This window comes from Aethalodelphis obliquidens, unplaced genomic scaffold (genome assembly GCF_003676395.1).
Source record: "Aethalodelphis obliquidens isolate GAN/ISIS:26980383/991018 unplaced genomic scaffold, ASM367639v1 scaffold9, whole genome shotgun sequence".
Taxonomy (NCBI): Eukaryota; Metazoa; Chordata; class Mammalia; order Artiodactyla; family Delphinidae; genus Aethalodelphis; species Aethalodelphis obliquidens.
In genome coordinates this window covers 46407928-46434559 of record NW_020837953.1, presented here as the reverse complement: position 1 = coordinate 46434559, position 26632 = coordinate 46407928, and the positions used below count along the sequence as shown (strand labels likewise).

General features: G+C 40.8%; 1 protein-coding gene across 1 annotated transcript in view; it reads right to left on the bottom strand.

Moving 5' to 3' along the window:
* The window catches only part of RERE (arginine-glutamic acid dipeptide repeats), a 435053-nt gene that overhangs the window by 204846 nt on the left and 203575 nt on the right, over positions 1–26632 (bottom strand). The window contains 2 exon segments of the mRNA XM_027110298.1: positions 13837–13962; positions 23134–23204. Coding sequence (XP_026966099.1) covers positions 13837–13962; positions 23134–23204 — 197 coding nt within the window.

The window sequence follows — 26632 nt, the reverse complement described above, 5'->3', positions numbered from 1 at the left end:
GAGAGTCCGCCTGCCGATGCAGGGGACACGGGTTCGTGCCCCGGTCCGGGAAGATCCCACATGCCGCGGAGCGGCTGGGCCCGTGAGCCATGGCCACTGAGCCTGCGCGTCCGGAGCCTGTGCTCCGCAATGGGAGAGGTCACAACAGTGAGAGGCCCGCGTAATGCAAAAAAAAAAAAAACCTTAAGACTGTGTTCTCGAGATCACCGTGACAGGACACAAGGGTGTATTCTGAAGGCTTCCTCACTGGGGTCATACAGTGTACGGTGAATCAGCTACGCCACCTCTCTTGCGCTCTTGGACAGGCTACCACCCATGTCCTGTACTTACTCATTCAATCAGAATGAACTGGACAGAAGCAGGAGCTGCGAATCTGGTCGGGAAACAGGAAACAAACAATTCAAAAAAGCAGCACAACAAAAGATGAGGCCGGGAGGAAAGATGGAACAGAAGAGAAAATAATTAACTATCTGTAGGAGAGTGGCTGCCTACAGCGAGTGGCAGGTGGCACCTGGAGAGCACTCCAGCCCTGCAGCACATGCACTGTGGAGCTGGGAGGGGGTGGGCTGCAATTGTTCAGAAGCAGCATCTCTCTCCCCAGGGAGTCTTGCACCCAGGAGCCGGCCAGAGTCTGCTGGGCCCTGAGGAGCTTTCCCAAGGCAGAGCCTCTCCAGGGCAGCTGTGCGCCCACTGGGGCGGTGTGCCACGCACAGAAGCCACTTCCCACGCCCTGCCACTGAGGTCAGCCATGCTTTCAAAGACCTCTCTCTCTTTCCAGCCTTTCTTCATTAGCTTCCCTTCCCTCCCAACCCTCTCCCCTCCACACAAGATAAAGGGATTTTTTTAATCGGATCAGTTTTCCAGGGAAGCAGAAATGTGACTGTACACGGTTCTTTAGCCTCACCTCACGATTCCGCAACAGGGACTAACATCTCTCAACATGGCTTTGTCCAGCTGACCAGGCTCTTTCTGCAGCTGAATAAAAAAAACTTTAGAAACAGTTCTGTCTCCACCAAAATAGTACAAATACATCACACCACCAATTCTGGAATACTGAAGCAGAGTCTTATCTCCCTTCAGACAGAATGTAGAAGGGCAGAAGGCTTCAAGCTTCATCCAGAGGATTCCAACTCTACGAGTCCCACGGACAAGTCCCCTTGTGCTTCCACACAACGATGCCCCTGCGGAAGTCCGCCCAGCCTGCTGGACAGCGGCAAAGGACTACTCACAAAAGCTCTTCCTTCTCTTCATTCCCCATCCTTTGTATTATACTGGGACCAGTGACACCACCAGCACTAAAAAGAGAACGAGTGCTAGTTTCTTTTTTCCCTCCCTGAAGCTCACAAGATGGGGCTACTTTCTTTTTCAGCTGGTTGGTGGGTGCCAGCCACCTAATTAATACCCCCCTTCTCGTTAAAAGCTACCCCTAAAAAGCAAGTCGATCTCTTATATAATTTTATTCATAAGGAAAGAAGACAAAACTCAGCGTACATTAATCAATGTGTCAGGCTGACGTAATAAGCCAGATGCATTTGATGTTTGCTAAGGGTATCACTAGAATAATCTGTTAGCCACCCACCTACAGCTACAAAAGAGAAAAACAGAACAAAACAAACGAGGCTTTTTCAAGAATGTGTATATGTGCCCAACACTTTGTTTAGTAACTCCAAAAGATACAAAACCACTTAGGCAAAAGTAAGCCACAAACCTATTCAAGAGCATTGTAAAATGCAAGGGAATTATCCAAAGGGCTGCACCGCCGACTGAGTAATTTTAATACAGGATGCCCAGCAAATCTCCCTGTATGCTGCCAACAGATCACCAGCAGAGGCAAATCCAGATGATGAAACATTGTAAGAAGGGCCCTTTTTTAATAATTTAGCCCATCAAGGAATGAGTATTGATTCTTGTTTTCAGCAGAAGGAGAGTGTTATCTTCAGCTTACAGCTCAGTGACAGCCTCAGGGGATTTAATCACAGTCCCTTTCCTGCCATGCGATCCTTCAGCTGTCACTGTGCATTCTTTGTCATTCTTCATCCATTTCTAGAGAACCCCTGGTCTCAAAGATGTGTCTTCCCTACTTAAGCCACAGAAGCCCTAGCAGCATTTCAAGTTTTACATATTAAGCCTGTCTGTCTATTATCATTTGCCAACTGTTCTTGTCCTAAATAATTTTAACAATGCATCAGATATCTTTGTGAACTTCCATCTTGTTTGTTAACAAATCTACTAAATATCTTAAGATCAGATTGACATTCCATCATAATGGTAAGTGTGCCGATCGATCTATGGACGTGTGCAAACATTTTAATACAACCAAGAAGACGCTACTAAGAGGAGGAAAAACCAGGCGGAAGCAGTATAGGTATCAACCACTCTTTCCCCATTCCAACATGGAAGGATATAAAGTCCCTAAACTTGAGGAAAAATTAACCAAAACAATAAATTTAGTGGTAATACTAAATTTAAGGGTATTCCTGCATCTTTATATATTGGAAAAATATTCAAAACCAAAAAAATTTTTTAGACTGTAAACAAGCCAGCGATTTCTGATTCAAGTATAAATCAAACTGCTCTCATCCCTGACAGAATGTTCTGCACTCCAGTTACACTATCCTACTACTCCACTAACGTCACTCAACTTCTATTCTGTTGTCGTGGACAACTAGCCCCACCTTCCACTGAGTGTGTGAGACTGGGAGGTGGAGGCAGCCATTTCTGCTGCTCATTTGTCTTTGGATGTGATTCCAAAGCATCCCTCCATGATCCTGTAGGTCAAGGTGCTGTAATCCTGAGGGCTTCAGCACTCCAAGGTCACCACACACATCTTCTATTATAGGACACCAAAGGGATTGTACACCTGCCTTTCTAGGTCCTTCTGCTTTTCCACCAGACTGTAAATTGTTACAAGGCCCTGGGGCAGTGCAGCAGCGGCTCCATTCCATTCAGGCCTCAAGGAGCATCAGGGCTGTCAGGAGGCTGCAGCCAAGGGCAGCGGCCTCACCAATGACAACACCTCCCTCTCTGTGGCCAATGAGCCGCTCTCCTGTTGTAAGATCACAGCAAGTTCCCCTCTAACAAAGACTTAAAGAGCCAAAAACCATCAAATTAAAACAAAAATACAGGGGCCTCTCTGGTGGTGCAGTGGTTAAGAATCCGCCTGCCGATGCAGGGGACACGGGTTCGAGCCCTGGTCTGGGAGGATCCCACGTGCCGCGGAGCAACTAAGCCCGTGCGCCACAACTACTGAGCCTGTGCTCTAGAGCCCACGAGCCACAACTACTGAGCCCGTGTGCCGCAACTACTGAAGCCAACACGCCTAGAGCCTGTGCTCCGCAACAAGAGAAGCCACCGCAACGAAGAGTAGCCCCCGCTCACCGCAACTAGAGAAAGCCCACGTGCAGCAACGAAGACCCAACACCGTGTTAATGGTCCATTCAGTCACATTTAATGTATTCCTTTTTAAAACGTCCCTCTTTATCTGATTAAAAAACAATAATAATGTGCTTTTTTCCTATTTTGTAAATGAAGCAAACTATTAATTCAGTGATTAAGAAGCAACTTCTTGGAGCCAAGAACTGCTCTGAGCACTGCAAACAAAAAGATGAGTGAAACACAGCCCCTTGATTTTCTTTTTTGTGTGTGTGGGGGGGGGGCAGGGGGGTGCCGCACCGCTTGACTTGTGGGATCTTAGTTCCCCGACCAGGGAACGAACCGTGCTCTCGGCAGTGAAAGCGCTGAGTTCTACCAACTGGAGCGCCAGGGAAGTCCCGACAGCCCCTCGATTTAACACTGCCAAAACGACAGATTATGCAGTTGACTCTTGAACAACACGGGTGTGAACTGCATTGAACTGTGTGGATCCACGTATATGTGGGGCTTTTTCACTAGATACACAGTCAGCCCTCTGTGTCTGAAGATGTGGAATCCGTGGATACGGAGGGCTGGCTATGGGACGTGAGCATCCACAGATGTTGGCGTCTGAGCCAGGTCCTGGAACCAGTCCCCCACAGATACCAAGGGGCAATGTATGTACAAAGTAGCCATGCATGATGTCAGGGATGCTGGCTAACTGTCTCCCTCAGAGAGGAGCAAGAGATGGGGAGGTGGAAGCAGGAGAGGGCTAGCTTTTATTTTCATTTCAATGCATATCTTAAATTTTTTAACAGACTCATTTTCTGGATTACCTATTTTATAATTTCATTAAGAGTTTCAAGCTACATGATTTTGACTCTGAATGTTTACATACAATCAAAAACTAAGCAGTACTACGATAATTATCACAAGCTAGTACGTAAACAAGATAAACCCAATATGCCACGGTGGTGCCAGGTAAGGGCAAAGTCACAACATGGTAGCTACACTTAGAGAGGTTTCTCAGTGATAATAACAAAAATGAAATCAAGAGAAGAACTGAGTCACCACAAGGAACCCAGTAATCTAAACACATTATACACCAGCCCCTGGCCCCCAATAATCTGGGCCATAAGCAATCAGTAACAAATTTATGTCACAAGTGACTATGTCATTTCATCAAAACATCATCACCCATTCTATCAAATTAATACTGGTAGTTAGAGTTTTATTGGTTTTGTAGTTTGGTTTGAATTTATTTATAAATTGTCTCTGAACGCTATATTAGGGATTTAAACATGCAGATTATACCTAATTTGTGTGCTGGGGAAGGTAGGAAATTAAGTTAAAATGGGAGAACCACAAAAACAAATTTTTTAAGGGCATAAAATACTGAGGTTTAAGAAACGTAAGAGGTCCTGGAACTGCACTAAAAGAACTCTACATCCTGCAAAGGACAGGATCGGATCTGCAACTATAACAGTCACTGGTGGCAGACTTCCACGTGCTAAAGCTGGCTGCCCATAAGATATCCCGGGGAGTGCTTGGAAAAACTGGATTCCTGGGCTTCACTCCAGAACTACTGAAGTAATACTCTGGCTTTAAAAGTGAGGAAACTGAGGTGCAACGAGATGAAGTAACTTGATCACTAGTAAATGTTGCCAACATGAATCAAACCAACACCATTATTTCAGCAGTAAAAATGTGTATTTTTTTAAACCACTTCCATGATCTATTACTTCTAAGCAGCTCTTGTCTCCTCTGGAGCGTAAAAATGGAAAAAAACACCATTACAGGTTTTTCCTCTTTCTACAAAAATAATGAAAATTCATTAAGTCCTTGTGTTGCTAAAAATGAAAAACACCCTGAGGGCTCAAATGTTCTGAGGGCTTCCTCCTCACCTGCCTGCCTCTCTCTCTCTCTCCCTCCCTCCCTCCTTCCCTTCCTTCTCTTCCTCCCTCCCTCCCTCCCTCTCTCCCTTTCTTTCTTCCACTTGACTCAAAAATCCCACCTTTGAGTTAATGGTAGGTGAATTCTGATCTATTTCTCAAAGACAGAGTTTGAGGGGAAAAAGAAAAAGAAGTGCATTCCACAATCACCACAGTGATTCAGGCAAAAAATAAAATAGGTGCTAATATTAGTGGGTGAAAATCTGATGACAAACAGGATATTTACATGTTCTCAAAGTTTCCCCCTACCAATTACCTATTAATTACAAAGGGAAAGTTAGTAACTTATCCAAGTGATCCAAGTTGCTGTCACCAACAATGTGACAAATTGGTATCCCGTGTCCTCTAATGTAAGGCACTTAGGACACAATACCACTAATATAACAGCCCTGCCTAAAATGCATAACCTTCAGCTAATAACTAGGAAGCAGCAAACTACAAAAAACTGAACTGCACTCTTCCAAAACATGTCAATGTCGTGAAAGACAAAGAAAGGATAAGGAACTGTTCCAGATTAAAGGAGACCAAAGGGACATGGTAGACAGATGTGTGATGCTGGTTTGGATATTAGGCCAGAAAAACAAATTGCTACAGAGGGCATTACTGGGATCTGTGACAAAATGTGGATGTCTGTAGATTCTATTAGTATTGTGGTGCTGTTAGACCTCCTGATTTTGATAACTATATAGTGGCTATATAAATGAATGTCCTTGTTCTTACAAAATACACACCTAAGTATTTAGGAGTAAACAGTCAGTCAAGATGTCTGCATTTTACACTCAGTTCAGAGCAATGGAATAGATTAGCGAGCCCAGAAACAGACTCACATAAATAGAGTCAACTGACAAAGGAGGAAAGGCAATGCAATAGAGAAAAGATAATTTTTACAACAAATGGTGCTGAACAACTGGATACCTACATGCCCTCCCCCACCCGCCCACAAAATAAAAGAACCTAGACACAAAAATCAACTCAAAATGGATCACAGACCTAAATGTAAAATGCAAAACTATAAAACCCTGGAAGAAGATAACACAGAATGAAATCCGAATGGCCTTGGGTATGGAGATCACTTTTCAGATTCAATACTAAAGGCACAATCCACGAAGGAACGAACTGATAAGCTGGATTCGTTAAAATGAAAAACCTCTGCTCTGTCAAAGACACTGTCAAGAAAAGCAAAGGACAAACCACAGACTAGGAGAAAATATTTGCAAAAGACACATCTGATAAAGAACTGTCACGCAAAATACACAAAGAGCTCTTAACGCTCAACATTAAAAAAATAAACAGCCTGATTTGAAAATGGGCCAGAGCCCCTAACAAAAGATACTCCACATCGTATGTCATCAGGAAAATGCAAATTCAGACAACAGTGAAATACCACTAACAAGCCTAACAGGACAGCCAAAATCCAGAACACTGACAACACCAAATGTTGGTGAGGATGTGGAGCAACAGGAACTTTTCATTCACTGCTGGTGGGAACGCAGACTGGTACGGCTAACTTTGGGAAACACTTTGGTTGTTTCTTAGAAAATTAAACACACTCTTACCGGACAATCCTGCAATGAGGCTCCCGAAGGAGTCAAAAACTTACATCCACGCAATAACCTGCTATAATGGATGTTACAGCAGCTTTATTCATAATTGCTAAACCCTGGAGGAACAAAGGTAGCTTTCAGTGGGTGAAGGGATAAACAAACTGTGGTACATCCAAACAATGGAATATTATTCAGCGTGAAATATTATTCAACTGTTACGCCATGAAAAGACATGGAGGAATCTTAAGTGCATACTACTAAGTGAAAGAAGCCAATCTGAAAAGGTTACATATTGTATGATTCAAACTACATGACATTCTGCAAAAGGCAAAACTATGGAGACAGCAAAGAGATCAGTGGTTGCCAGGGGTCAGAAGGAAAGGAGGGATGAATAGGCAAAGCACAGAGGATGTTTAGGGCAGTGAAACTACTCGGTATGGAGCTCTAACAGTGGATACATGGCATTAGAAACTTGTCCAAACCCAAAGAATGTACAACACACTGAAAGTGAACCCTAATGTAAACTATGCACTTTGGATGATAAGGATGTGATAATGACCTGTGGATTCATCAACTGTAATATATGTATCACTCTGGTTTTGCTAATGGGAGAGGCCACTCATGTATAGGGTAGGAGGTAAATGGGAAATCTCTGTGCCTTCCACTCAATTTTTGCTGTGATCCTAAAACTGTTCTAAAAAATAAAGTCTATTTACAAAGAAAAGAAAGGAAAAAAATGACAAGTACCTGACATTCGATCTAACTGTACAACAGGAGATCAAAGATAAAACCAGAAAATGCCAACTTCCAGGCATTAGGCGTAACAATTTCTAGACTCTGGAAAGGATCAATTAACCTTAGGTATATTACTTAATCTTGACCCCAGGCCCTTAGAAAAATTGAAGGCCTTGATAGTTGTAAGAGATATTGTCACTAAAAATACTATGAGGTCCTAAAAGGAGGTGTAACACACAAAGTTTAAGCTAAACAAAACTGCAAGCTCTACACCTCCATGTGCTGAAATTTCTTTGGCAATTTATAATTAATAAAACTGATTCTGGAGAACTTGTAAAGCCTGGGAACGCCATATATTTGCTTAGGTATTTTTCAAACAGTACGGAACAGCCCTAAAAAGGCAAAGCTGAAGGGCCTAACAGTGCCTTTAGGTAATGAAGGGTGATGCATTATCCCTGAAAGAAGGGAAAGCTCAATAAAACCTAAACGTGATCATTATGTTTCATACAGATCTGTGGTAACAAAAAGACTGCTTAAAACAGCAGGCAGTTTTTTAAAATCATAAGGTTATTCAAATCTGTGTTCTGAAAAATGTGGCTACCATGATGTCCCTTCTGTAAAAAAAAAGAGCAGATGAATATAATGGAAGATAGCCTTAAGGACAAATTAAATGACGTCCAGCTTCTAAGGGAGAGCAGACTGTGAAAACAACTTCTCCAAAGGAAAGGAATTCACCTGGAAGCAGGTTATATGCTCGCTAATCCTAATAATACTGGTCAATTGGGTGTTTTAAGAATTTTTTAAACTTGCTACATTAAAATTCAACAGCTAGGGCTTCTCTGGTGGCGCAGTGGTTGAGAGTCCGCCTGCCGATGCAGGGAACGCGGGTTCGTGCCCCGGTCCGGGAGGATCCCACGTGCCGCGGAGCAGCTAGGCCCGTGAGCCATGGCCACTGAGCCTGCGTGTCCGGAGCCTGTGCTCCGCAACGGGAGAGGCCACAACAGCGCGAGGCCCGCGTACCGCAAAAAAAAAAAAAAAAAAAAAAAAATTCAACAGCTATAAATTATCTTTCATTTAGGGTAGATGGATTAATCCCTAAATTAATATAGCACCTGTATTGGCAATTTTTCTGAAAATCAGTGGTTTTAACACCTTTCACTACAATCAAACATAAAAGACAATGGTTATTTTTGGCATACTTAGTGGCAGTTGGGGAAGCTACAGTAAACTCTGAAAAAAGCAGGATATCCTTAAAACCTCCTGTACAGCTAGAGAAGCAACAAGATGACAGTTCTTTATAAGCATCAAGCAGGTAAGAAATATAATTAACTTTACTTTTAAGACAGCATTTTATAATAAATGTTCACTTTTAATTATTAAATGGTACCAAAAGTCCCAAGTATGAGAAGTACCAGTGTTAGAAATGATACTTTAAAATGATAAATGCCTTACGTAAGCAAAAAATAATACTGTTTTCACAGTGGCTTGAGACTCAGTCAAAAAGTTTAAACTAGATTATTAGGCAAAGTATTCTTAGCTTCCAAAGAAATAAATGGTGTTATCACATGGGCTGGCTCTAAGAACACCCAATGGTCAAGGAAGGTAGCAAGGAGCAATGGGAAGAACACCAACCAGAGACCCAAGAGATTTGGGCCTAAGCAGCGCCGCATGAAGCAGGGGTTTGGGGTGAGCCACTGGACCCCGGCTTCCTGCTCTGTGTTGGTGAAGTAGGTCTGTCTAGATCAGGGGACTGGATTTATTCCAAGGGACATGCAAAGCCCAATTTCTCACACGCACAAAATTTTATCTGAAACAAATGCAGACTAACACACACACAGACTACAAGGGTCATTTTTCAAATGTACACAGATGCTGTTAAGTGAGAAGGGAGCTCATCGTTGGGGTCTGCTGGTCAGGCATTTTTTTTAAACAAAAGGACAGTAAGATAGGACCACCACAAGTGCTAACAGGAAAAGAAAACTCACCAATACTAAACAGGGTTCCCACACCATGCTGTTAACACCACCGTCCATCTATTCAGGGGAAAGGCCAGCCTGTAAAACTCTCAGTGGCAGAAGCCTTCTACTCTCCAAAGTGAATGAGCAGCAAGCACGTCAGCTGAGGAACTCACTAGTAAAGTGAAGGCAAAGGGGCATCGAGGCAGGGGTCACCCATGCAGTACAAAGTCAGCCAGGGGCACAACCAAGATTACCCATGGCCAGGTGAGTTCCTGAGTTAAACCTCAGCCCTGCCAGATTTTTATACAAAGGCAAGATTTTATGAGAGCGCAAACCTCAAGTTTTCTCACGTACAAAATGAAATAAATATCACAGATTGTTGTGGAGATCAAACGGGTTAAGCTACGTGAAAAGAGTAGCAGTGTGCCTAGGCACAAAGTAAATGTTCCACATTAGTTGACTTCCGTAACAGCTAGCTGATTTGAGGGGTGTGTGTTTGTTTTTCCAGGGTTTTAATTATAGCCTTTACTTGGAAAACAGCCTCAATTAAAGAAATTTTTTAAATATTTATATAATTTTAATGGTTACTTTCCCGATTTGAGGTTTTAAGTGACCCACCTCAAGAGGCTTTAGAGAATAGCAGTTTTTAAACTTAATTTTTAAATTTTTTTCAACATTTTAGGAAATCTACTGATTATCATCCATGGTTGAAAAGTATATATTCTCTCCAGGGAAATGCACGTACGTATAAGACTTTGCAAGCGATTCCAGAAAGTTCATAGACGCTCTTAAACTCAAGGAGACCACCTAGGGGCCTATGGGCTTCAGATTAAGAATGTCCAGAAAACTAGTAAATTATTTAACCCTGAGTCTGTACAACAAAACCCGCTGTGATAAGAGGTAATGCTTAAGGAATGCTTATTATATGCCTGCATCATGCTAAGCAATCTAACGAATTACTTCATCACCTTTGTAACAACCCTTTGAGGTAAACAGTAGTAGTGTGCCCATTTTAGAGGTGAGAAGACTAAGGGTTAGAAAGGTTGATTAACGCATCCTATGTTACACAGGAACTCATCAAGAGAAAAAAATTGTTCTCTAAAGGATAATGCCCCAAAAACAAAACCAGTCGTTAAAAAAAATAATGACTTGGTTCAATCACTCACCAAAGAACATCTGGGCTCTTTCCAGTATTTTTCTATTGTGAATAAAGCAGCTATGAACATTTTTTTTAGTAACTTAAATAAAATAGCTCGACCCACTACTGCAATGTTGTCTTATTTATATGTGTTAGCCACTCCACGGAGGTCTTAAACACACAAAAAGATACGACTGAAAAATAAAAATGCTAAATAACTAAATACCAAAGTGAGGAGTACTGACTTTTTAGTGAGGAGAGGATGGGTGCACCCAACAAGCATTCCAGCCCGCAGAGCCACGTTCATGACAGTGGAAATGAATGTGCATTTTAAATCCCCTCTAAATGGCTGCACCTTCTCTGCTTTGGACAGAGCCTCTGTCACGCCAATTAAACCCCCTGATACTGGGAACAGCTGGGGGTGCGGGATGATCTCTGTCCTGTCCGGGGAGGATCTGGGCAATGTTTTCTTTGCCTTCTCACCTCCCTCCCACCAACTACCAGTAAATCAGTAATTCTTGCTAGAAGACATCGAAGCTAACAGATTCTCGGGAACAAGTAAAAATGTTGCCCTTCTAGCACAAATACTTTTAAAATGAACAGATAAAAAATTAATAAAATTAAATCTTATGAGTTGATGCCATCATTTGTATACAGACAGAGATCACCTATACCTGAATATGCAAAGGAAGTTAAATTATGATGCATTCAATGCTATCCTATAAAAACTAAATTAACAAAAACAGTCTATTAGGGAAGACATCTGGTGTATCACAGCAGGAAACATTAATGATATTGTCTGCAACCCTGTAATCAATTTTTTCTCCCAGTAGCTCTCTCATTACACTGTATTAGATGTGTGTGCCTGCAGGATTTATGAGAACTCCACACATGGAGGGGAGCTTGGCCAACTGGATCCAATTCAGATCCAGCTCAAATGACTTTGGCAGCATGAAGCGTTGTTAAAGAACAATCAATACGTTAGCTTTATGCAGCATCATCCTGACTGAAAGAAGATTTATCATCGTACTACAGAATCTTCTCCAACCTACATATGATGGTATCTGAGAATACCACCCATCATGAACTTATTTAAATCCCTAGTGGACACAATATTTTTACTGCTAAAAAAATAAATACTCGTCATCACTAATGCTAATATAAAAAGTTTACTACATATCAATTATGGGCAAAACTTTAAATCCATTCAGCAAATCCTGGTTAGTGGGTATTGCAGTAAATGAAACAGTCTAACAATGACATTGACACTGATAAGAGAATAAAGATAATATTGGCCTGAAAGGTAAAAACCATTTCTCTCTCTCTCTCTCTCTCTCTCTCTCTCTCTCACACACACACACACACACACACACACACACACACACACATACACGATGGTAACTGGTAAAGGCTGAAGCTTTTGAAGTATGCAGTCAAGTTGGGACTCTGCTAATTTGTCCCTTAAGCTGTCAGTATCTCTCCAGGGATTAAAATTAGATTTTTATCCACTACGTTGGGTTTTATCTTCCATTGTGAATGGCTATTATATCAAGACTTCCAAGGCTTCCATAATGTGAACCTTTTTCTCTGGTCTAATTCTTGATAAATTACAGTGGCAACTACCTAAACATGAAAATGTTGTGACAATTATTCCTGATTTTATTACAATTATTAATGTCCCATCTCCACTGTCTTGGTCCTCTTCATTTTATGCATGGATGACAGTCCTAGCCACCTAATTGGAACTTTTACAGTCTTTCCCCACTCCACACTCTACCCAATGAATCTTCCTAAGCAGTGATCTGCAGATCGGCCTGCCCGCAATCAAAAAGCCTGCAAAGGCTCTCTTCGGCCTAGAACATAAAACGTCACCTTGTCTAACCTTTCAGACCCTCAATGATCCGGCCCCATTTTGTATCCCCACCTCTGCCTCCCAGGACCCACTAACCTGTGCTCTTCTTTGACGTCCTGCGGCATCTTCTCACAACTCCCAGCTTCACCAGGCTCACTGCCTACGTTGCTTATAAGGACAGGCTGACACGTACACCTGGCGAGCTGAGCTCCTCCACTCTGCCTGCCCACGTGTTACTGGTGTACCAAAAACACACCCGGCTCCTCAGTACCTAGCTACCTTCCCAAAACTTTCCCAAGCGCTGCTACAGGCCATCGGGAGCGCTCTCTTTTCCTAGTCTCAAGATACTAATATGCTACACGGCAAGTGAACAAGTCGTTGCATATTGCCAGTATCTGGATCTGTGCGTGCATGTACGAGGGCTATTCTCTTGTGTTATTTCCTAATCAAGCATGAGTTTGAGCCCCAGGGTCAGATTAGGTAAAACAAGGGAAAGACAGGTCTTAACCTTCTTTAGTGACTAGCAGCGGTCAATCAGAACAATAAACACCTGTCCTTCAGAAAACCTGAGCATTAAATCCTCATGAAGGAAGGAAAATGAAGACAGGTGTGTACACCGAGCTTCCAGAAAAGGTGAGGCACACGGCACAAAAGTAACCCTCGTGGATCGCTAACACCAGGCCCTGTGCTCCAGGGGACAAAGAGCTGAAGACACTGCATCCTGCTTCACCTCACGTAACACCCCACATCATCACCAGGTAACAGAGGATTTGCCGGGGTACAGCTGAGAGCACTCCATCTACTCCCCAACCCAAGCCTTTCAAACGTTTATTCTGTATCCGGCCCTGCAGAAAAGCCCAGCTACCTCTGAGCAATACTCTACCGAAGGTCACCGGAGAGGGCAGCAGCCCGAACAGTTTAGACTCACGGGCCACAAGTCCCGGTGATCCTGGGGAAAGGCGCAGTCCGCACGCGGACTCAGACTTACCCCCTTTTCCCCTATTTCAGTCGCCAACGTCCATACTCGCTGCTGATTGCCAGCTCCTGCTCCTTGCAGCGGCCCAGCATGCTCTCTGCTGGTGCCAACACCCCTCCACCACCAAGCCCCCCGACTTCTGGAACTGTCCTAGAGGGGTAAGGCAAGTCCCGTATTTTGCTTCCTCTGTGCGTGTACTTGTTACTCCTTTAAGAACACATACGATACAGCACATTTTTAAAGGGGCTCTGGGGAGGGAGGTGATATTCCTATTTTATACCCTGTGGGATATAAAATATTGATAGCTTTTAAAAACGGGATTCTCCTTACCCCTACAGGCCCTCTCCCGGCTTCAGAAAGATGCTGTGGCGGCTGTGCTGCCACCGGCAGAGAGCATGCTGGGGGGTCGCACAAAGCAGGAGGTGGAGATCTGCAACAGGCCTGGGAGTTGTGGACCTAAAAGAGAAAAAAGTTTTAAGTTAACAGGCCCAATGTCCTCTCATACCCTGGTTACTAGGGGCACTCAGCACACAAGCAGGCAGCTGCACAAATCCTTTAGCAGGTGGCCTCTGAAGTCTCAGCGAATCTGTTCTGCCACTAAAGTTAAACTCCGCACATCAGTCAGAGCTGCTTCCTTTCTCCAGCGTGAACATACGACCCTCTGGCTCCACACTCTCAGTATGGGCCTGTCATAAAGCGGTATGGTGTGTGCCCCTCAAAATAACCAAGTTAAGATGTGACACAGTGTCAAAGCACCGTGACAGTGGCATGCTTTGCTTATAACAAAAACAAAAATGCAATGATGTCAGATAAACATGACTATAAAATAAACCACCAGTGGACAAACTGGGCTTTCAGAAGAGTTTCTAAGGAGAGATGCCAGAGGCATAGGACATGTACTTCAGAAGGAAATGCTCAAGGTACTGGGGGCAGGGGCCTCAAAGAAAGATCCTACCATTTTCTCAAAGTCCTAGTTTAATTTTGTAAAGCTAAAGATAAGGTAACATACAAAGGCTTAACACCAGAGGAAAAAGAAGACACCATTCAAACAAGCTTTAATTTACTCACAAGGTAAATGTAATGAACAGACTGGAGCATAAAGTTCAAGAAAGATATTATTTCTTTTAGGGGCAAAGCCAGTTTGGTATGTACCATATGTCTTTTTTTTTTAAAGAAACTTTTAAAACATTTAAAACCAGCAAAATATTAAAGAGCAACTTCTGAAAGCCAGCACAGTCCTGATAAGTATCAAAAAAAGATACTTCACATGACAGTCTGAATATGTCCCTTTTCAAAAACTCTAGGGAGTACGTAACATTTCCCAAAACCTAACCAATCCAATTTCATGTTGTTTTAATGAACTAAAAACCCCATAAAATCCAAATACTTATGTGAATTTCTGTTCTTAAGATGGTTTTTAAATTACAGGTAAGCAAACTTTTCATATTAAATCATTTTTAGGGAGTCCTGAGACATATAATTCATCTCAAAAAGCTAAGACTCACTCTCTAACAGCTTCCTGTGGCCCAAGATTTTAATATGCTCCATCAACTACTTATTTTCTTTTTATGTCTCTCTGAAAACAAACAAAAAAGATAAATCCCAAGAAAAAGAGCTAATCTTGGGCATGTCTTTATCATGATGCTTTTCTTTTCTGTTCTTTTCTTTCTCTACAGACGACCCTCTAGAGCATCCCGGGCTCCCACACCATATATGCTTCCTGTGCAGCCAGTCTCTGACTCCCACTGCCCCCACGGACAGTAAATATACATGACCTGCATGGACAGCAAGTGTTAGTAGCCATAGCCTTCTCCACCACACACCTCCCACCTCCCCATACCAGCACTGCAAATTTCTAATCAAAGATTCAACTGTGCACTAGAATGTACAGTATACTCAAGATCTTTTAATATAAGCATCAAATAAAAATGAACCTGTGGTTAATCTCTTGCACTAGGAGTTAATCAGACCACTCAAATCCTTATTCATTCAAATCAAGGGTTTTAAACAGAAAGACACTTGGCGAAGCATTTCTAAGCATGTTGGCATTACTTAATGTGCAAAAGTTCAAGTAATTATTAAAACATTTTAAACATGAAAAAAGGCATCATTTCAAAGCATTTCATTATTCTTACTTATGAATCAGAAAACGCTGACAGTATCTCAGTTGCCCTAATTTTCTTTCGTTTCTTCTAATGGATTTTTTCTTCTATAATTTTGAGTTGGTCCTTAACACAAACAACCACATATACACAAATTACAAATTTCCAGTTCTAAGAAATAAGAGTTGGAATGACAAGATTTTACCAGTATTCTTGCACAGTAGCTCTCTGCAAATATCAGATTGTCTCAAACGTTCTTAAGTTCCTTTTTTAAAAAATCAGAATACCTAGAGTTTTTTGCATTGGAAAAATTTTACATATAGAGAACAGGTTTACCATTAAAATAACATTTTTAGATAGTTTATGGAAGTAAATATAATTAAACTTTTTAAGTGATTTCTTAGAGTCCTAAAATCCAAATACATTAGGAGAAAATGAACTACCCAACTTCACAGTAATCGTGAACCATTAAAACTTTAAATACCACGTGGCCTACGATGACTGTCAGCCATGAGTGAAAACAGACCACTGAGAAGCTAAGTAAATGGAACCAATGAGATGTTCTGAGATTACTTATTCCCAAAGCCTCGCTTTGATTTTCACTTGTGTCACCACTTCCTTCCACTTAATTGACGCTCGTATCATGAGAAGAGGCTGTGGTGATTCAAAATAACTTTCAACATGATTGTCCTATAATTGGGGTGGAGGTGGGGGGCAGGCACAGCAGATACCCAACAACGCAGCATCTGACTATGCCCATCAAACTCAGGGCTAAGCGACAGCATCCCACTCTTAAAATTATAAACTTCAAATTCCAACATGAAAAGGACATTTAATCTTTGCACATATATGTATTATTGGTGGGTTACTCCAAACACAGCATGGAGGAAGCTCAATACCCCATTATAGTTTATCACAATGCTTATCGATAGCAACTAAGCAACCATGACCTTTATTTTAAACAAAGAAGGTTGGGGTAGGGGAAGGCGTGGCCTTTAGAAGAATACTCTAGCACCAAATCAGTAATTCAAACCTTTTCTCTTTTTTACTTTTCTTTTTAAATTGAAGTATATACAACGTACAATATTATATAAGATACGGGTATACAATATAGTGATTCACAGTTTTTAAAGATTATAGTCCATTTCCAGTTATTATAGAATATTCGGTATATTCCACGTTGTACAATATATCCTTGTACCTTATTTTACACATAATAGTTTGTACCTCTTTATCCCCTACCCCTATCTTGCCCCTCCCCTCTTCCCTCTCCGCACTGATACACTAATTTGTTCTCTATATCTGTAGGTCTGTTTCTTTATTTTAAATTATAGTCACTAGTTTGTTGTATTTTTTAGATTCCACACTAAAGTGATATCATACAGTGCTTGTCTTTCTCGGTCTGACTTACTTCACTTAGCAAAGTACCCTCCAAGTCCATTCATGTTGTTGCAAATGGCAAAATTTCCTTCTTTTTTCCAACTTTTTCTTGACCTAGAAATCACTGTATAAGAGCACTGTCCCACCGACGCACCCACTCCTGACAGGTGAGAACAATTAAACTAACAAAGGAACAACTCTTTTTAAAGAACTGTCTCTGCTGTACTTTCCACTAAGTAAGATGTAACTCCTCACTCTATAAACTGAGAACACTTGATAACAAACTTCAAAGTCTTCACTTCATTATCCAACACTACACTCAAGTCACAAAGCTGTAACCAAGTGGTACTGACCTTTTTACAGGGAATGAACAAAGAGGGTAAAGAGAAAAAGAAACTACAAATAGACTCAATTCTGCAGGCCTAACTTGAGGGACTATAAAAAACCAAAAGAGAAAACAGCTACTGTTTCACACGGAAACAAGTCATCACATCCTATGGCATTTTTCATATCTGCTGGCCTTCTCTGGGATGTTTACATATAGACTAAGCCCTCATTTATCTTTGCTAGAAGTCAGTGACATAGAAAATTCGAAACAGAATGTCTAAAAAATGTTATGACTTTGGCTACACTCACATAAACTTCCTGAAGAAAATTAAAACTGAGGTTTAACGTATTTTTAGAATTTTATTATTTAAATATATAAGATACTACACATTGCAGGCTAACTGAAGGTAACGAAGCAGATCTCTTTGGCCTGTTTAATAAATGGAAGATTAATTTGTAGTTAATGCATGGACTGTATCAAACAACTACTAAAGATTTTTGAAAACTTTATCCAGTCAATTTTTCCCACTGAAATGTAACTTCATTCAATATTCAGTAAATATTTAGTATGGATCTTATATGGGCAATGTATATATACATCAATGAATAAAACAGACGTGGTGGTATCTGCCCTTACAAAGCTTAAATCTAGAGCACCAACTCACTGTCAATGTCACGATCATCCCATGGCCCAGGAACTGCACTATCCACTTTGTAGGCTTGATCTTTTAATCTAAAAACAACCCATCTGCAAGGTAGGTGCTTTATATCCCAACTTCATATGTAAGTACAGCAAGGTTAGTGTCTTGCCCAAGGTCATGGAAGATAGCAACTGATGGAACAGACCAGCTGATGTCAAAGTCCAGCTCCCAACCCATGCACTCTACCATCCCCCAACTCAGTCCCAGAATCAAATCTAAAATTCTGAATTAGCCATGTTCAAATTAATGCAGATTTCCTGCCCCCCACCCCAAAAAGTTTTCAATACAAGGCTGACCTAATATTAAAATGATGCCCATTTCCTGAATGCCCATACACCATACATTCTGTGCTGAGTGGTCACATCAACCAAGCTGGGATTAAATAAGTGTGGTGTATAATACATAAATGATAATTAACTCACTGTGTGTACACACGTATGTACACAAGAGTGCATGTTAACGAAACCTCCCTTATCTCCCAGCATTATCTATGTAAAGGTCTCTAACAAAAAAACCGAGAAGATATGATTACTTATTCTCAGTAAGTTTTCATTTTAAAGAAGGAAAAGCAGCTTCTTGCTTTTAATACACTTCTGAGAAACTCAATTTGGTGGAGAGAAGGCAATTTCAACGGTAAGTGGAACCTAAGCTGAAGCCCCTGATTGCGGCACTGGGGTGACCAGCCTTTGCGTAGGGTTACAGGTACAGACCAGGAACTGGGAGCAAACTCCAAATGCTCCTCCCCCAGCTGCTCACATTCGACTGTGAAACGAAGAGGCGTACATGGCGCTGCACCTTAACGAGCTCGGCCCCCCACTCACAGCAGCAATGGAGATGTGCCTTCCCCAAGGTAACAAGTGGCAGGCGCCCTCCACTACTCCATGTTCAAAGTCAGCACTGAGAACGTATGCTGTTAGGGACAGAAACGACACAAGAGCACATGCATCCGTGCAGGGCAGTGACAACACACTGAGCCCTGAAAAGTCAACTGGAAATAGCCTAACGTCACAAAAGACGTATCCCCAACTCTAAGGAATGTCAGGTTTAATTTTAAAGACAATTACATTTTACTAGGCCAAATAGGAGCAAAAATGAATCAATGGTATCTGCTCAAAATAGTATTTGTAATAATTACCTATCCGAGCTGAAAATTCATCTCATGTAACAGCTAAAGAACTGATAATTATATAACTCAAGGAAACAAACATCATATTTTTTCTATTTAACAAACGACAGAAACTCATTAGGAATCCACACAGAATTCCCATGCAGAGTATTAGAGGAATGGCTTCGACTACTTATCTGTGAATGAAGAATTAGGTACGAAGCACCACTACTAGAGCCAGACAAGGAACAAGGATCCTTGGTGTTATGCTGAATGGAAACCACTAATCTCAATAATCTCCTTGTTAAGCATTCTCAGAATCCATGATTATTTCTAGATAGCAAATTAATTCTATTATGCTAAGGCCTGGACTTCTATAAAAATGGAATCTTACTGTTTTTTAGTAAAAGTAAGGAATCTTGCTCTTAGGACATTACGTGAATGGCTTCCTCCACATCAGTCCTGTTCAGGGTTCCCCAAAGAGGGCTGACATCCAGTAACACCACAGCCACTGTCTGTCCAATCACAACCTAAGATCACTGAGGGAAGGAACTATATCTTAGATTCTTCAGTCCCCCTTATGGTGCTGCGCTCAACAAAGAACACAAAGTAGGCTTTCAACAAATGCCTGTCGAAGGCACTGGTGATAACCCAAAACGCTCCTAACTGCACTCTGGGTTATACTGCTCCGTGGTGACAGTGACTCATTCGGGAACAAAACCCTCAAAGCAAACACAGTGACCTAGAAAAGCTATGGGAGCACAGCATATGCAGATGTGATAGCAGGCTCTTTCAGTTATGCTTACTAGAGATCTGCTCAAGCTGGCCCAAGAGCCCTCTACTCAGCAGAGACAATAGGATAATCTAAGAATCCAGCGGGAAGAAGCACCAATACAGCAGGACTCAGGGAGAGCACTCGTGCTCTCGCGCTCTCTCTCCCTCTCTCTCTCTGCACAGCTGCTCCAAAATCCTCTGCTTCTCCCAGCTTCCTGCCCTTCTCCCCTTCCTGCCCTTCCTGTTCACCCAGTGCCTCTGACAGTCCCAAAACACATCTTGTTCTCAAAACTCACCATGCTAAAAGGACTGATTCTAATTTATGGTATAAACAAAGAAATACATCTCTCAGTTAAACCTCAAACCATAAAAAGATAAAATACATAACTAATCAACAACATGTCAAAGCTATTGGGTTTTTGTTTTCCACTGTTCCACTTGCCATGCATGGTATCTGCTGTGGGCAAAACCAACTCCAATTTCTTCTTCTTGAAATCTTGCAAAGAAACAAAGAACATTTCCTTCTGTTCCTCTTTTCCCCTTACAGGTTAAGCTGAAGGAAAAGACGTCTATGATTATTCTTATCTATTAGGTTATCTTTTTGGAAGTAGTATTGAGAAACAAGGAAAGGAAGTGGGTATCCAGACAACAAACACATCCCTTCCAGGAGCAAATATGTCTTCAACATCCCTGTTATTCTTACACAGAAACTGTGAATACGTGCTGAATACAGAACTCAAACAAAAACATCTCTCATAGCAATATGTGACTTAGAAAAAGGTATCTAAACCTATAGCACCCCACTTCCCACGATGTTTCTGCAGACAGCTTTAATGTGCTGTACTAGACCAATCCTGATGACAGAAGTTTCAGCTTTTATTGCTGTTAATACCCTGAGCAATTACTGTAGCTCAGCAGGCACCTCTGCCCTGAACAGCAACTATCACATTGTAATCAGCATTTCATAAGAGACACCATTCAAACACGAAGGCACCTGCTGACGTGGAAAAATTGTACAAAAGGGGCTCAGACTCTAATAGGTAAAAGGAAAATCTCTGCAGTTTTATTTCACAGCTGTATCTTTTCCATGGTGTGGTGGTATTATATCTGGTAAAGATCACACACAAAGACAATGAGCAGGGAAAGAGCAGTAGCAGCACCACTAGCAAAAGAAAACTCTTCAGGAAACAAGGCCACCGCCCAGATTTGCAGATGTCAGTGCAGCGTCTGTAAAAAACAGTCTTTGGAAGGCAACATATAATAAATAGCAAAGACCTCTAAAAAATGGTAAAACCTCATGTTGACATAAAATCTGAGCAGAAAGCATGTGATTTACAAGATTAAACCACAAGGCCACCTTGTAAAACTAGAAGGTAAAAGCAGCCTACCAAGAATAAAGAAATCTTAGCAGTAAATGGCCCATTTTACTTTCTTTTAAAGTAGCAAAAAGCATGTTATTACTTACGTGATAATTTTTGAACAAAGAAAAATAAATGGCATGCAACTTTTTAACTAACTCAATCGCATATACTAACTGGACATTTGGAGTCATTTAAAATGCATTTAAAAAAAAAAAAAAAACTAAGGAGGGCTTCACTGGTGGCACAGCGGTTGAGAGTCCGCCTGCCGATGCAGGGGACACGGGTTCGTGCCCCGGTCCGGGAAGATCCCACATGCCGCGGAGCGGCTGGGCCCGTGGGCCATGGCCGCTGAGCCTGCGCATCCGGAGCCTGTGCTCCGCAGCGGGAGAGGCCACAACAGTGACAGGCCCGCATACCACAAAAAAAAAAAAAAAAAAAAAAGGAGATGCAGAGTTCAGACTACACTACTTTTCTTTAGGCTGAAATGTCACATACAATGTATGTCAGAGCACAAGTATTATCAAAAGTTACAAAGCGTTTTGGAAATAATGGCTGGCTTTCACAGATACTGACACATATCTCTACAAAGCTAAAGAATTAGGATTTCTCCAGACCTAAGAATGTACACAGTGTTCACAACCTTCAAGTACAATAAGTCCCCTACATACGAACCTTCAAGTTGCGACCTTTCAAAGATGCAAACGTGCATTCACATGTGCAATCACGTAAGTTAGTGCATGTGTCTGGCGTACATTGTCATGTGCGTGCATCCTCTACAAGTGGTTGTGCTTTTGTGTACTTTACTGTACAGTACAGTATACAGTAGTACAGTATCATTATTTCAAGCCCAGGATGTCTGCAAGCAAGCGTAAAAGCAGTGGTATATAGCCAATTGTGTTAGTTGGGTACCTAGGCTAACTTTGTTGGACTTAGGAACGCATTCTCTGAACGGAACTCGTTCGTATGTAGGCGACTTACTGTACAGGATCCTTTCTTAACATCTAAATGTTTCAAAAGACTCCCCAAATGACACTACTCCGATAGCACTTCACATAACAATTGCTTGAGGAAAATACATAATAAAGTGATTCTTAACTCTGTACTTTCATTAAATAAGTTAATTTTAAAAAATCACAGCAGCATATTAATACATTTGAAAAGCAGTTGTACAAATATGTGTGAAGTATATTTATTTAGTTTATTTGAGACTGAGAATGCTTATTTACAGACCTCTGCAAAATCTCTACGGTTATCAGGGGATCCAAAGCCCCAAGTGTGAGAACCAGTGGTCTAAAAACAAGAGATTTCATACTGGCAATATTGGCACTTAGGTACCTGTGAAAGTAAAAGTACCTAAGTACTTTTTAATGAGAAAGTACTGTAGCTATATCATCCCCAAGCCAAACTTCCTTCCCCGACCTCCACCACGGGAGACACCCAGAAAAGGTTCAAGATACACTCCATATTTGCTTAAAATACCTAAGTAAATTACAATTGCCACAGAAAATAATCATCTCTGGCCCATTTATATTCTCTTTTTTCCCCCAATTCATCATTAAATCCAAAGTTTATTTTACATCAGGTTCTTCACAATGACTGAGAAAAAATGAACTATTACAGGAGCTCAAGGGAATCTCTGAAATAGTTGTCAGAACAGCTACTAAATGAATAAAAACTTCAGAAACGTTTGTTTACACTTAGTGTTATAAAGCTGATTACTGCCTTATTTGAGTGCTGCAGTCACCAGGCAGTCAGCACTCAGAGCTGAACTGGTTACCAAGTCAGTACGATAGAGAAGCAATCAAAAGAGACAGCCAGTGGAACTGGGAAAAGAGAAGGTACAGAGTAGAATCAACAGCACATGAAAAGATGCTTACCAGTTTGAAGTCTTGGATGCTACAGATGAAATACGGTGTGTTTGGCCTCCGACTCTCGATATACACACAGTCTTTAAAAGAAAAAGAAAATTTAAAACAATGGCATTTACCTTTAATGGATCAAAGACAGGGCCCATAAAGCCACTGCATAAATAAATAAATGACAAAGCACATGCCTTTTATAGAAAATAAATTTTTAAAGGTGATATTAAATGACAAATAATTTTAAGCTAAAGGAAAACAGCTCTTGGGTTCTTTTTGACCACTTTCTGATAATTTAAATAACTTGATAAAGCCTCAATTATTGTTTCCAGCATCCCTGAAGAAGGGGGAGTGGGAATCCCATGAGATTATCCATAGTCAGATGGAGAAACTTCAATAAAGGGAATTACTTGCTCAAGGTTACACACCAAGACAAAATCTTGAATATATTACTCAGATAGATGCTCCCCGTCTTCACAAAGAGAAACAGCTTTGCCAAGTGCTGCTTTATTTTTAATAAATATTTTGTGAGGAAATAAGTGAAATACGTAAAGAAGACTAGCTTGAACATGCTATTACAACGACCTTTTCACACACATGAAGAAAAAGAAAACCAATCTAGTATCTTATGGATAACTTTCTATTAAATTTTAACCTGAACATATTTTCTAATAGTAAAGAAAACCAAGGCAGCCAATCAGAGATGGAATGAAGTAAACCAAATTAGATTTTCCTCAGGGAAGAAGGGCACTTTCGTAAATTACATCTGACATGGCGGTGGCTGGGTAATTATTTTTGATGCTCTCAACAGCTGGAGTCTAAAGGTTATTTTTTAAAATGATCAGTTAAGACACATTTTTTTTTTAAGAAGCAATGATTTTAAGGGAAGCAGTGACTATAAAGGAATGTAAAAACTCTCCACACTACAAGCAAAGACTCAGAAGTAAAGGCATCTGCAGTCAATCTAATTTTCTAGGGAGAGTGACCATAATGCCCACATTTAAAATGCCATGTGTTTTATCCTTCCTCATGACCCTTCACAACAAATGTGTCTTAGAATAACTCTAGATGCTTGAGAACAGAGGCAGGTTCCTCTACTTCTTCATTTCATGCATGTTAACAACACCCTCCCCAGCGAAAAGCAAAGGAGCAGAGGTTTGGAGCCCTCGATCCAGTGAAATTCTAGTCCCACCACAGGTGCTAGCAGACCCACTAAGAGGCAGAACAGGAAGAAAGACACAAAGAAGACTAAAGGCCACTGCCTTCCAAGAAACTTTCTGAAAGACATCAGGATTCTTGTAGCCCAAAGTCATTAAGGAAAAAGAAGACGTCTGAAAGTCAATCATTTAGGCATCCAGAATTTCCCAACAGATTTCTCTACTCAGATGTAGGCTCAACAACAGCAATCCGATCTCTGAATCCATATAAAACAGCAGCTCAGGAATGAACTGCTGACTGAGCTTTCTATCTTGTTCCAAAGTCCAGGATGCTGGGAAAAAACTCTGTTCAACATTCAGGCAACATGCACTTAACACGCTGATCACCTTAAGGGACAAAGAAGAGATCTCTTCCCACTGTGGTAGAGAGTTCTCTACCTAAGCCCCAACTTGCTGTTCAAGGAAAAACTGAAGAAACCCATTCTCTAAATAAAAACTGTAGCTCCGACTTGCACAGTGTGGGGACAACCCAAGGTTCTTAATTTCTGTGTTCCAATCCTTGTTGTACCCACTACCAGCACTTCACATCTCTAAACATCCACTGTTTACTCATCTCACCTGAACACAAATCACAGCCCATATGCCCTCTTCTTCCTATCACCTCCTACAAGTAAGTATTTTCTGTATCTCATAACGTAACACTGTCATACCTAGCTACTGTTCACTGACTTCAAAACTAACAGGTCCCTTCCTAACTAATGATCTCCACTTTCTTAAAGCTCATGTGACAAAAAAAACCTTGCTGTATTCGATGGTCTGATCCCACATCACATCTCGCCCTCCCCTAGGCTGCACTGCCTTAAAGAAACACCAACTCCCGTACCCCATCCATACCAAGCCTTCTTTATTCCTTTATTCTTACAAGCACCTGCAACCTTATAATGAGTTACCTCCAGTGGCAGTAAACTCTCATGACTCCTCTGTAAAGAAACAACATCTCCTCTCCTTGATGTAAGATTTCCTTTCCTTTATACAAAGTTGACAACTTACATCCCCTTGTGTGGTCAGTTATTTGGCAGTCAGATGGTCTGCACTGTCTACTTCACTATCAATTTTGAGCTCAAAGAAACCAAACTTATTAATTTCTGCATTCACCCCCCCAAGGACTAATGTCTGACACTGGTGTTGGTAAGACTAGACAGAACTGAAATCAATGACAGATGGTTAGATAGTGAGGATTATGAATAACTTTATTCTTTTTACACAATGAAAAGCTTTATATTCTTTTTTCATAATCAACAGAATCATTATTACTATAAACCCTCTTATATAAAGTAAAAACATAAAGTAGGTATTAACTTGTATATTAAAAAGCTTTCCAGAATAGGAGAGAGAATCTATATTCTTTCATTTCTCAACTACAAATTTACATTCAGGAAAATGATTCTCTCTAATGATTATCTAAATGATTATCTCTGAACATATATCTGTTAGAGAAGAAAGGAAAGGAATATGCTGGGATGTCAAGGACAACTACTGATATCCCTTTGCCTAAACACTTCTCCGTGGTCTTACTGGAGGCTGCCCTGCAGCCCTGGCCTGAGGAACGCTGCCATGAGGGATAAGGTAGTGGAAGAGAGCAGATCCACAAACCTAACATATGGAATTACCACGTTTACTTATCAATGCCTTATTACTAGATAAAAAGTCACCTCTTTCTGTTTAAAAAGTTATCGTGGCAACCCAAATTCATCCAAAGCTATAAATCCAGATATGAGATTCCAATGCACAAGGCTAGTAATATGGAAAGCAGGTCACTGCATCAAGTGATCTCTATCAGTATTTTGAAACTTTTATGTGAAAAGGTCTGACTGAACTTATCTTCAAAATTAAGTGACAACACTTAGAGTTTATTTTACATAAATGGTCATAAAACACACAATGACCAAGATCAGAAGTTATTAAAATTCTTGACATGAATTAAATTTTTTCACATGTCAAACTTGCCATAGGAATAAATACATTGTTTGGATTTGATTTTTCTAAATCATTTTAAAAAATGAAAGCATGAAAACTTATTGTAGAGTCAAACTTTTCTTTTTAACCCTCCCATAAAAAACAGGGGGATCTAACTAAAAGAGAATACATCCTAAAAACAATTTGGAATTTAAGTCTCAAACACACACAAAAATCTACTTATTATTGCTCTTAATGATTTTCAAAACAAGGTTAAATAAGGCCATATAACTCAGAAATATTTCCCTCTTGTCTTATTAATTAAGCAGCTATTTAAGAAAATAACTTTACATAGATGTTTACAGTTAGCACAAAAATACAGTGTTTTATCTGGAAAGGGAATG